Source organism: Scophthalmus maximus, chromosome 20 (assembly GCF_022379125.1).
Source record: "Scophthalmus maximus strain ysfricsl-2021 chromosome 20, ASM2237912v1, whole genome shotgun sequence".
NCBI lineage: Eukaryota > Metazoa > Chordata > Actinopteri > Pleuronectiformes > Scophthalmidae > Scophthalmus > Scophthalmus maximus.
Window position 1 is genome coordinate 16,548,849 of NC_061534.1, and position 12,282 is coordinate 16,561,130.

General features: G+C 42.3%; 1 protein-coding gene across 3 annotated transcripts in view; it reads right to left on the reverse strand.

Moving 5' to 3' along the window:
• The window catches only part of LOC118284777 (raftlin-like), a 98,460-nt gene that overhangs the window by 13,239 nt on the left and 72,939 nt on the right, over window positions 1-12,282 (reverse strand). For all 3 annotated transcript variants that reach the window (XM_035607813.2, XM_035607810.2, XM_047329414.1), the window contains exon 7: window positions 11,875-11,993. In XM_035607813.2, coding sequence (XP_035463706.1) covers window positions 11,875-11,993 — 119 coding nt within the window. The remainder of the gene's footprint in view (window positions 1-11,874; window positions 11,994-12,282) is intronic.

Sequence of the window (12,282 nt, forward strand, 5' to 3'; positions counted from 1 at the left end):
TGATAGATACGTTTATTTTCAGGCCCGTGGCGAAAGAGGGCGCGGCTGCAGGTCAACTCAGAGTTCATAGTGCGCCCTGAGAGTCAGCTCAACAAAAACAGAGGTCTATTATTTCTCTATAAACCTCCTCCACCGACTCTGCAAGACAGACATAACAAACCATCATTCCGTTTTCCCACCAGCTCGGAATCGAGCTGTATTTTTGCAGACTGGTGGGGTCAACAGGTTTGTAGGCACAGTCCAGTAATGATGACGCAAGTACCTTAAATATAGGGGCATTTAAGTATCGTTCCTGATGGGCTCGCTCAACCTTGCGCGTTGTCACAGCAACAGAGCTGCAGTGCAACATCCAATCAAATGTAATTGACTCCTTTCAAAAACATTTAAGATAAATATTTCATATTTTTGCTCACTTTTTGCATTTAGATTTTTTTTTCAAATCCTCTCACCAGCCTGATAAAAAATTCTAAGCACAAGGTCCATGTAAAGCTCTCAATCGATTTATATATTTGCCATGTAATTGTAGCTGTTTGAATTTAAAAAAAATTCTCAGATTTTGTATAAAAGTTGAGACTAAACATTCAAACATGACCTTGGAAGATGATGAAGCAATCTCCCCACAAGGTCCATTTAGTAGCTGTACCAGAACTTTCAGTCATATCGCGGGGTGTAAAAACTGCTTAATGGGGTTAATACAGCTCGGGTATTTTTACGTTAAATCAGTTATTTGAATTTCTTTCTCTATTCATTTTATTTGTATCATTTTACGTATATATATTCTTTTTTTTTAGCCATGCTAGTGTCTCCAGTTAACCTCTATTATTCCACCACTTATTATCAGACTGAAATATCTCAATAACTGTCTTATGGATGTCTTATGGAATGCCACCAAATTTTGCACGTTCTTTGATGGCCCACAGAAGATGTATTTTCCTGACTTTGGTGATCTCCTGACTTCAACACCATCACGAGGTTATAAACATGTATGGTTCGAGTGAAATATCTTAACACACATTGGACAGATTATACCATAACCTTTACTGCATGGCATCACTGGTGCTCACACAAAGAGTTATAATAACGCTTGATCCCCTTGCCTTTCATCTATCACCATCATCATCAGGTCAGAATTTGAATCTGTTCAATACTTTGTTTTTCCTTCTCTCCCCAACACACAAACGCACCATCAAGGGACGTTCCTCTGGCTTAAATCTCCATTACCGCAGCAATAACAAATCTTAAATAGAAGCCACACAGAGTGGATCCAAAAAATTTGACTTTTATGAGGCATCAGCCTACTTACGAGTCAAGACTAAACTATGCAGCCTGATAACACATGATGAGGTAGTTACGCAAACAAAGGATCAGCCGGTGCAATGCGGTTGTTACTGTTCATCATGTGTCAGTAAAGGCTTTCGTCAGGGAGTGAAAAATAAAATAACAATGAACTGAAGACAAATCGTCAACTTTAAGGCAGCAGACCTACTTCTCTTATTTGAAAAGAAGAGAGAACCACAAGCAACACTCTGACAGGGTGGCCTAGAGTTCCTTCCCTTTCTCTGTTTACTGCCTTTTTTTTAAAATTAGCCTGCCGGGGAGCGAGCTAAAAAACAGATGTTGGGTTATTTTAGGTTAACTGAGCTGATTCTTTTAACTGCAACCTACTTTGGAGAAGAAAGATGCAAAAGATAAAGAGAAGCCAGTTAACCTCAGTTTAGATTCAACTCCACCTGAATAGACTGAATACATAAACTGCAAGCACATCACAGAAGCTCTATTCAGATGTTCCCTTAGACTCGGCCTATATTCAGCCACTTTCTGAAGACCTCCAGAATACAGTTAGAACATAGCTCGGCAGTAGAGAATGCAGATCCTTTACTAAAGTAAAAAAACAAAGACATACTACAGTGAATAAAATACTCCTGCATTCAGAATCCAAACCTTTATGACATGACTCAACGGTTGTAAAAATAATTCACTGGTACACTGTGCAATATTAATATTTATTCTCCATGTGTAACTATTGCTACTGCTCTGTATATAGTATTCATATATCTTTTCTCTGTTTAATTTTCTACATACCTATTGCTTTTTTAAAATGTCTTCCTATATTCTTATATCCACTTTGCTGCTGTAATATCCAAATTTCCCCATTGTGGGATGAATAAAGGCAAATCTTATAGGCTTTTTTCAGTTTTTCCCTTTCCTATTTAGGCTTTTGTGTATGTAAACGTTTTCAGATATTACATATTTGGATTGTTACTGATGCATTAGCAGGTGGCGCTTTTAATACTTTTATATGGTCCGGTTTAATCTAGAGGGTTCCAACCTCGAGGTGACGAGATCTTCCCAAATCTTTAATAGAAAAATCAAAGTTCTGCTACAAGTTTTGCATTCCCCCCTCGACTTTCCATGATTTTTGCCTCTCCGGGAAATATAGTATAACCTTACCACTTCAAACTGTTATTTAAAGGAAACCATCCCCAGAGTCTAAAAGAGAAATCGCTCTCTGCTAACATCTTATTTCAGACATCTTAACAAATGACAGTGGGCCTCAGCTAGATTGAGGACGAAAAAGTGTGGGAACCAGTGGGATGATTTTTAATAATGCAACGTATTATATTTTTAGAATAAGAACTTAGTCACAATCGAAAATGTAGTAGAGGGGAAGTATAAAATGACACCTTCTAATCCGCAGTCTATAAACCAAAGCGCGCCTCTGCTGCTCGTCTGACAGCGCGGGCGCGATCTCTCACTTGCACTCGGACAGTGCAAATTACTCTCCTTCTATCTAGGTCACCTCTTCTCTCACCTCAGGCAGAGAGGATAGAGATATCATGGACAGGCAATACACGCCAACGATTAGTTGTAGGCAGAAAATGCAGGCCACAGCTTGCACACACAGACACAAGAGGGCACAGTACAAAATATACTCCGCGCGGTAATAAGCGATGCATGAGGTCTTCTGACATCAGAAGAAAAACAACGCATCTGGTTCCCCGTGTTCGCCACAGTGATTCTAGCGAACCCAGAGGAAGCTGATTACGCGCGAGCGACGTCTCCATGTGCGGATCTGACGTGTCCTTTCCCTAAATCTTGAGCAATTTCTTCAAAGATCCCTCCCTGCCTCACCAACGCTGTGATGTGGGGCCCTAATCCCATTTTAGACATGATTTAGTTTCCGAAGACTGTGAAGTGTTGCTCTTCAAAGTCGGAAGATGCTGGTCACTTCTGGGACTGAGAGACAACAATGTCAGCGCCGTTAAGCTCCGCTCACTTGCTTTGACTTTGGGCTGCCATTCCTTCTCTCTGAGCTCCACTGATATTAACCTTAGGGGCGTCTTTTTCTGCAAGGGTAGACACTTTCTCTTCTCTTCACTCCCCCCTGCAGTTTTTTTTCTTTTCTTCTGTCTTTTGGGTTATGAGTGGGCAAGATCAAGGAGTCAGCGTGGCGGCGACATCATCAAACTGCAGTGCTTGAAGAGGCTGAGAGAACACTTCACTTGCTGAGGCTGTGACTCCAACGGGAACATCAAAAACTACGTACAGATGCCTAAAAAATGTCTACAGTTTTAGAAAACACAGCAATACGCAATTTTGGAATCCACATTGATATCCTGCAATATTAATGTAACTTCTTTCAAAAAAGACTACGTTCATGAAAACAATAGTTGTTTGCTTTTTTTTTTGTTTTGTTCCCAAAGTGCGAACAACAACTCGGAAAGTCGGCGCAAAATGTTGGTACATGAGTTGCTGACGTCCTACACGTTAAACCAATTAACATACTTTTACAATCAGTTCTAAATGATGGCACTTTTGTCTATCCCTTTACAAGCCAACAAGTCCTCCAACTCATAGGACGAACTCAGTCACGTGTGGTAAAAACGACCAGTCGACCATATCCTAGAATAGCGCCTCAGGCAGGAGGTTCGCCCCCCTTTCTTTTTGCCTCAGAGCCTCGTGGGCTCTGAGCGCATGGTTAATGAGCCCGTAAAGATAAGGGCGATGGTGAGGGCGACATGGCAGGGAATCAGCATGATTACTGCACATAATATAAGGAAATCCACAAACCATCCGTACACAAACTTGACAGGCTCACCACCGCTAGAGGTGTGAGATCTGCTCCCCCAGTGGATGTTTTAAATCATTTATAATCCTCCCACACCAGATCTTTTTTCTTTGCTCTTTGTTACAATGCAAATATAGCAGAGAGATGTCAAGGTGTCGTTTAAACGCTCTGAACACATTGATTCAACACATTTTGTTCACACCGTCCTTGATTTTTTTTTCTCCCACTTTCCGATCAAAGCCCTTGATCACACCGAAGTTGGAACAGCGACTTTGCAAGTATTTGCAAAATATGAATCATTTACATCTGAATGCTGGATGGAGTCGCTGCGTTTCATGTAGTGCATCTTTGGAAATTTAGTGCATCTTTGGAAGTTGCACCATACGGCAGACGCACGTCAATAACATCGGCCGTCGCGTGATGACGTAGTTTAGTGAAAGTCGCGCTGGATTCTCTGAGCACCGCTGTTGGCTTTTCCTACGTCCTATGAGTTCTCCTTTACACCTTTCCTCGACCTAATGACGTCAACACCGAGGTCAAGGGATAGTAGATAGGAAGGACATTTATTTATTTATTTATCTTCTTTTTTTCCTTTATTCTTAAGGAAGGACATTTAGACCGCACCCCTGGTCTTGTTGCAGGTCACTTCACTTCCTTCTCCACCCCGATTACCTCTGTGATAACCATTGTCTTGTGCTCAGTGTACCAGCATTTCTGGTTTTCTAGTTTATGTGTATTACCAGTTTAGTTTTTTTCCCCCTGTGGATTTGCCTGTGTCTGCTGTTTCTGGATACTTTTGCTGATTGGACTGATTCACTGTGAACTGAACCCTGTGTCCATTTAAAAGACTGAGCCTGCCTCTGAATGTACATTTGGGTCCTTGGCTGTTCTGTATCACAGGCGTGATATGAACCTTCCTGTACTGCTGCTGTGCCTAATTAGAGTAACAAAAATGCATGCCAGTATTATTGCTCCGGTACAAGATATTGCAGAGAGTCAGGAACTATATCTGACCATGCTGCATGATTTAGATTTGATGTGTTGAGGCTCGGAGATTTGTGCCGTCATCCCTAAAATGGAGGTGATTTCGACTTTTGTTTGTGCTGCTCAAATTCCATTCCCCTCTTTTTTTTGTATCGGTGCGGTGGCACCTTTACACATTGCAAATAAAACCAAGATTGTGTGTACGGTTGGACACCTCAATGGAGAAGTGTGATGGTATGCTTTTTTTGTGATTTGAAAAAAGATGTATAAGTTGATCCCCGATTGTTGTCTTAAAGGGCCACGTCCCTGGGTTAACATGTCAAAGTTCATAGTAGTTTGGTTGAAGAAATTATAAGATCATTTTAAATTGAGATCTCACTTTGGGCAAAAAACTATTCCACCTCTGGAAATAAAGGATCTGTTTCTGAAGCTTGACCTGTACATAAGACTAAAATGAAGGATATTTGACTTTAATCTGTCCCTGACCAGTAAGCCAACTATGGGTGTGCATTACTAAATTGCTGGAGCGCTGCTTCAATGATTTTTGAAGAATTGTCCAAAATGCCATGTAAATGCAAATAAAAAGGCAGACAAAAATGAATGCAGGAGAAACAGAGATTATCTTTTTCTATTCCACTTAGTCTTCCTCCTTGTCAAAATCTGGTGCCCATTACCCACAATGCATCTCAACTGCTGACAGTTTAGTCAGAGATTTGGGTGTAGTAGCCTCCACCTGTAAAATGGGTGGACTTGCACTATAATCACTCCACTCAGCTCTTCAGTTAACAAAATATATATTCATGAACAGGTGTTTGAAGCGTATATGGTGCCTGTATCAGGTTAGAGGGGAATAGTGTTTATGTCTGCACACTATGCACACATTCTGTTAGAGGTATTTGTAAAATCTTTGTATGATGTTAACAATTTAAAATACACATATGCTGCGTGCATCATCGTGCACCTACTGCTGGGTCTCGCAGCATTGAAGTGGACAACAGACAACATTTTTCAACAGAGACGTGACAGAAACTGAGAAGCGTATTAGAAAGATCAGACCACTCGCACACATGTGAATAACAATTCGCCTTTTATTAAAACACACGAACGGGGATGTGTTTGTGAGTCTTATGCACCTTTTGTTGTTTTATCCGGATACAAAGACTGAAACACCTTCCTGCTAATGCACCTTGTCCCTCTTGATGAATAAATTCTGCTGCGGCAGCTCATTGTGACCAAACATATTAAGACCGACCGTAGCTGACGTCTGAGCTGCATAAAGACATGCTTTGTATGGTTATTGCTCTCGTGAAACTCAGCGATAGGGAAGAGGGCTTTCAGAGCATTAGTTTCAAGGCAGCTCCCGTGTTAATTCTCCCACAGGACACACGGGATGAGAGGCCGGTTCTAATTGAAGTTTCATAGCACAGACCCTTGATGTGTTATTAATTTCGAGGCAGTCCACCACCATCTGCATGTTTTCCCACTCAGGTGATTTTTGCTCAGGAAAAAAACAGCCGTGTTCAGGCAGCGGCTGCCATCTTTATATGTATTCAGGTCATCTGTCCAGAATCTTTTCTTTGTATTTTAGGAGAAACGAAAAGCTACAAGAAATTAGCTTTTAAGCACCGACGGCATTTTTGTGCAGAGATATATGCAGCTTTTTAATTTCTGGAACACCTTGTACAGTATGTATGCTTTTCATTTCCTTCTCTTGCTTCTGATCACATGCATTTTGCTGTGTTTGTTTTCTGCTGCCATGTAGTAGAAAACACTTGTATCTTTTGCCAGTTGGCCATTTCTTCTTGTTGCTTGTTGTCTTCAATATTCAATAAGCTAATAACTCAAATTATCGTTGTACTATGACTGAATGTTTTACTATATACTGAGGCGTATGTAGTTTCATTCACCAGGGTTGGTCAAGTTACTTGAAAAATGTAATTATTAACGCCTTGCATATAATTCAGTAAAAAATAACATTACTTTACACAATTTATTCAAAGGTGCCTTTAGACTAATCCAAAGCCTCGGCACCCACATCCGTCCATACACCCCAGTTAGGTGACAAACTTTTTTGTTCAATATTTAGGCTTTTTTTTTAAAATTTAGCAAATAGAAAATCTCATGATCTGGACTCTCATTACAAATGAAGCAATGCTTGCGAGCTAGTTCAGGCAGTTAACTCGAGCTCCACTGCTGTACTCATGTGACATGACTTTCTTTCTACAATCCTCTACCACACATGCCCTCCCAATATGGCGGTCTATTGAAGCTGCAAATATTTCCCATCCCTCCCTCTGCTCGTCAGGGCCTCTGCGGCCCTGCGTCAGCATCGCTGCCCGTTGATTCTGTCCCATCATCCACCTATAGGCTCCCTGGGGGAGTGTCGGGATATTTGCTCATCACTCCCCATTATCTCTTTATGTAAGCATATCTGGTGGAATGATGAGGTCGGAGCCTAGACGGTATGTTTATGTATTAAATATTTCAAACATGAGCTGTATGTTTGAACACTGATTTGTCTCTAACACAACGCTGATAAAGCACAAAAAAAACACCTTGTGTTTCCAGATAATCCGTGTCTTCATTTAGACTATGTGCTTTCTGTTTTATTTTGTAATCAGTTTCATGTTGGGTTTTTGACTGGTTTCCTTCCGGTCTTTAATAATTTTTTTCCTGCTTCAGTAGCGGTTTGACGAGACACTCAGCTCACGAGATGAGACAATACACGTCACTGGGTTCACGAGACGAGACGATATTTTATCAATATTTTTAAGAAAACTTTTATTTGACTTAAAGTCACAAAATGCAAAACAATGCAGGTGCATTTTGAAAAGTGTTGAAAACCTATTAAATTGTAATGAATGTTATTGTCACTTCAATTCCACTTTCTGAGTATGAATCATCATATGCTGTAAAAAAAACTGAACAATATGCAAGCACAGGGAAAGGTTTTGCCACAGACCAAACTGACCACCTTATAACTGCATGAACTATATTCAACACTCAAATTAATATGGATTCTTTGTAGAGCTTCGGGGCCTACGTGCGAGAAAAATGCGCTCGTGACGGAATGTTGTACTTTGGTTCGTTGTGGAGGAGTCACCGGAATTTTCCACTATGGTTCTGGCCTCATATCAGCTGCAATGAAAACGGCAATGTCCCTCCTTATTGCCGTGGCTCTAGCGCTTGGCTGTGGAAGTGGAGGTGCAGAGGCATTTGTCAGCATCGTCTGGCCTTTCAGCGGTTCATTCACAGGCGCGGTTGATTTTAGTGGAGAGCTGAGGTGGTTGTGTAAGTGTCTTTGTCTGGTGCTCGCGTTAGCCGCGACGTTTTCTTACAGTGCTTACACATTGTTTGTGTCTTGTCCGTCACTCTGTGGCCATTTATGATTTCCACCAGGTACCCAAAATGCTGCCACACATACAGTTTAAACGTCCCCACCACGGTGCATCTTCTACGCTTTCAGACACCGACATCATTCTGGCTGCAGCTGGACACTAGTCCGCGAGACAGCTTTTCACCTCGACGAGGAATATTGCTCATTGTAAAATATATGATCACTATGTTTCAGTGATTGTCTGCCCTAGCCCGGGCGCGATTTGCCTGTTTCCAATTTCCCTCGCCTGCTTGTGTGTTTAAGTCTCTGCGTTCTCTTTCTCACTTTGCTGGTGCTCGTTCCCACATGTTCTCTGTGGCTTTTCCTCCGACGTTGGATAGTCTGTTATGTTCCTGGTTGACTGTGAGTCAAACTCATTAAGAGTCATTTCACTCATCCAGTTTACCTCCCTATTTGCCTGCATTTGGGTCCAGGAATTACTGAACCGTGGCACTAATCCGGCAATAAAAATAGCAGGAAAAGAATGTTGGGAAGGTTGAGCTGGATTTTTGGCTGGTCTTCATCTGAGCTCTGGTATGGTAAACCCTTCTCTAAAGATATGAAATTCATCTTATATCCCTCCTACTGTCTTGGAGGCTTTCCTGCCCAACCATAGCAGGTCCCCCTGCCTCTTCCTGGCCATAAAAGCTGCACCAATGCCATGCCAGGCACCCCGAAACACCTTTTGCGCCTTCAACACCGACAAAGCTCACATGCAGCACATCCGCGCATCGCTGTTATGGCTAATATTCCTGAATTTCGCACACTCCATCGTTTCTTTTTTGTCACCTTTACGTTTTCGTTCTGAATTCAGTATGAATCTGTCGTGCTGATACAAATGCTGCATCACCGCGGCTCATCACCACTCTGCTGCTTTGTGAACACTTGTAGAGCTGACGCCATTAGAACCCTGACTGTCACTTTTCACATGCAAGTCCTCGGATTGGTTGCAACTTGTAAAAACCTCCCTTTTCCCCTCTCCAGCGATGAACACACACAATCCCTGAGATGATACACTCCCACTTGACAACACAGTAAATGATTGCGTGCCGTCGGTGGAACAGCTTGTTTTCCTCTTGTTCTGTGAGCTTCTTACAGCCAACCACCTGTCAGACTTTTGAATGAATAAAACTGAGGGAGGGGGGGGGGGGACCTCTCGTAATCAATATTCAGCCTTATTTTTCATTGTAATTATCCTGGCGCTGGAACAATAATGAGCTGTGAGGATACTTTGCATATCAATTTTAGGCAGTTATCACAATGAATGGGGGATGACGCGAGTCCCTGTTCGCCCTTTATAAAAGAGTGTGTTGTCAATCTGATCTCGCATGGAGCAGATCTCTCGGGTGAGACGGTTCTCGATAAACTCCCGGTGAAAAAATTGATTGGTTCTCCAGGAACTTTGGGTGTCGGTTCAGTGTCATTCTCTGTTGACGTTTCGGAAAGGGAGCCTTGAAATCCATTAAGCTGTCACAGTACTACCATTCATCTCAGAGGAGGGGAGGTTCCGCCCGCCGCCAGACGACTTCAGGAGCCTCTTTTATTTGGCATATGTGGGCATTAGCACCGTGCTGGATACTCAGGAGTGCCACATTTTGGGAACAAAAGTGTCCTTTCACACTTGGACAGCCACAGGCCGCGAAAAAAAGTCTAAATTCAATTACTGAGATAGCAATCAGCAAACGCATACAGACACACGGACCCCAGCCCTTCCGCACATATTTAGTGGACACAAGCGCGCGCACGTTCAGCTGCATGCAGAAACCTGCATACACACGCGCACATACGTACAGATGAAAGGTAGTGACATGGCAGCAAATCCTTCAATCCTAGACAAAAAAAAAAAAAGAAAAATCAATTTCCAGCCCGGAACTTGTGCTGAGGAGAGACACTAATCGGGAGGCAGATAAGGGCTTGTTTGCTCCTGATAACACAAGCAACTGCAACACATGTCCTATAAATGGAGATTTGCCAGATTTGCCTTTGGGCTTGTTGGGAGAATGGTTGGCTGAAGAGTGAGGAGGGGGTGGGCACAATATCTGAGCGACAACTGATTTCAATACAGTGTATTTGTGCTCTAAATCCAGCTCATTGATGTAAATTAAATATATTGATTGAATGCCACAATATTCCTATGAGCATTACTGATAGTTGAAGGAACATTTGGTGTCCACCAGCCTATAGAACAGCTCCAATACTACGTAGATTGGACGCTCTAAGTGTCCGAAAACTGTACTAGAGGGATTTAACATTCTTATAAAAGGTTTAATGTTTGGATGATGGAGCTGTTTTACCACATCATTTCGAAAAGATCTCCCACAGGACTTTTTAACTGAGCTGAGGTGTGATGACTGGGAAGCAATAACATTTCTACACGCAAAAAAGCCCTGCACTTCCTGCCCTGTATGGGAGAATCGGCATTCCTCATTTATTTATCAGTCATTCATTTGGGTTCATGGGAGGCACCAGAAATTTGTGAAAACAACAACAACAAAAAAAATTATAAAAACCCCCCATATATTTCAATCATTCATTTAATCAGTAAATAATGGTTTCTGAAAAGATTTTTTTTAATTGACTTTTGGCAAAAACAGCATAAAACCTTGACCGCAGGCCCCCCATCATGTGACAACAACCCGCGGCAGCTAGACCAGTTAGCATCAGAAGCCTCTACACAGTAACCAGGAGTGAGGGGGGAGCAGAGCGCTGCCCATGTTTGGGATGTTTCTCCGTAGTGACAAAGAGCTACACTGCTATACAGGAAATGCTTGCAAAATCGAATATAATATGATGGCACTGAACAACAATAGAATTAAATCAGTACCACTGTCAAGCATTGAATGAGGCAAAATTAGTAGTTTGGGGGTTTCTTGGTTAGATTTTGGTAAGATAAACGCTTATACTCAGGCAAATATCAAAAAAAGACAAACAATAAGTTCTGTGACAGGATGCTGCCGATGGTTCGATCCCCGGCTCCTTCAGCCCTTAAGTGACCTTTGGGCACGACACTTAACCCTAAAATTTCCCCTGACGGCTGTGCCAGCAGTGTATGAATGATGTGTGTGGGAGAAAGTGCTTGGAATAGCAGCGCTGTATGAATGTGTGTGTGTGTGTGTCAATGTGACGTGTACTGCAAAGTGCTTTGGGTGGTCAATAAGACTAGAAAAGTGCAATATATATAAGTTTAAATTGACTACATACTCATCCATGACCCTGAACCCCACACCTGTACGGTATGTGCTATAAGGCTTTCTGCTTCCTGCACAGGCAATGGACATATTCCTAGGATGCCATTGCGTCTTTTAACATGGTTACTATGTTAAGTGAACCTGCAATTCCAAAAACAGTAGCATGTACAGGATGATGCAACCACTTTCACTGTTTGTGCAGATAGTACAAAACCTGTGACACTGTGACAAACGGGGGAAAAAATCGTTCCACTCACATGGATAACTGTCCACTGCTCCACCACGATGGCGTCATATGTCGGAGTGGCCGCACTCGGCTCACCCTCGCTTGCCTCCTGGAAGATGAAGACGCTTTCTACGGACTTAGGCAGCAAATCTGCAGAGGAGGAGAAGAAAGGGGAGAGAAAAAAAGAAAAAGCCAGACGTGAAGAGTATTTACTGGATGGAGTGTGTCTGTCTTCTCTCCGCTGCCCCTTTAGGCCCTTCAGGCCAAAGGAAATGGAATGATATCAGTCAGCCACGTTCACACACAACCCTTTATTACATAGCCCGTGGTGTGGGACATTTGTATGAGCAATGTGCACTTTATACATTATGCAGGGAGACGTTGTAAAAGAAAGGAGCAGGTATTCCCCTTCTGGGATGTTGAAAAAAGGAGAGCAGAC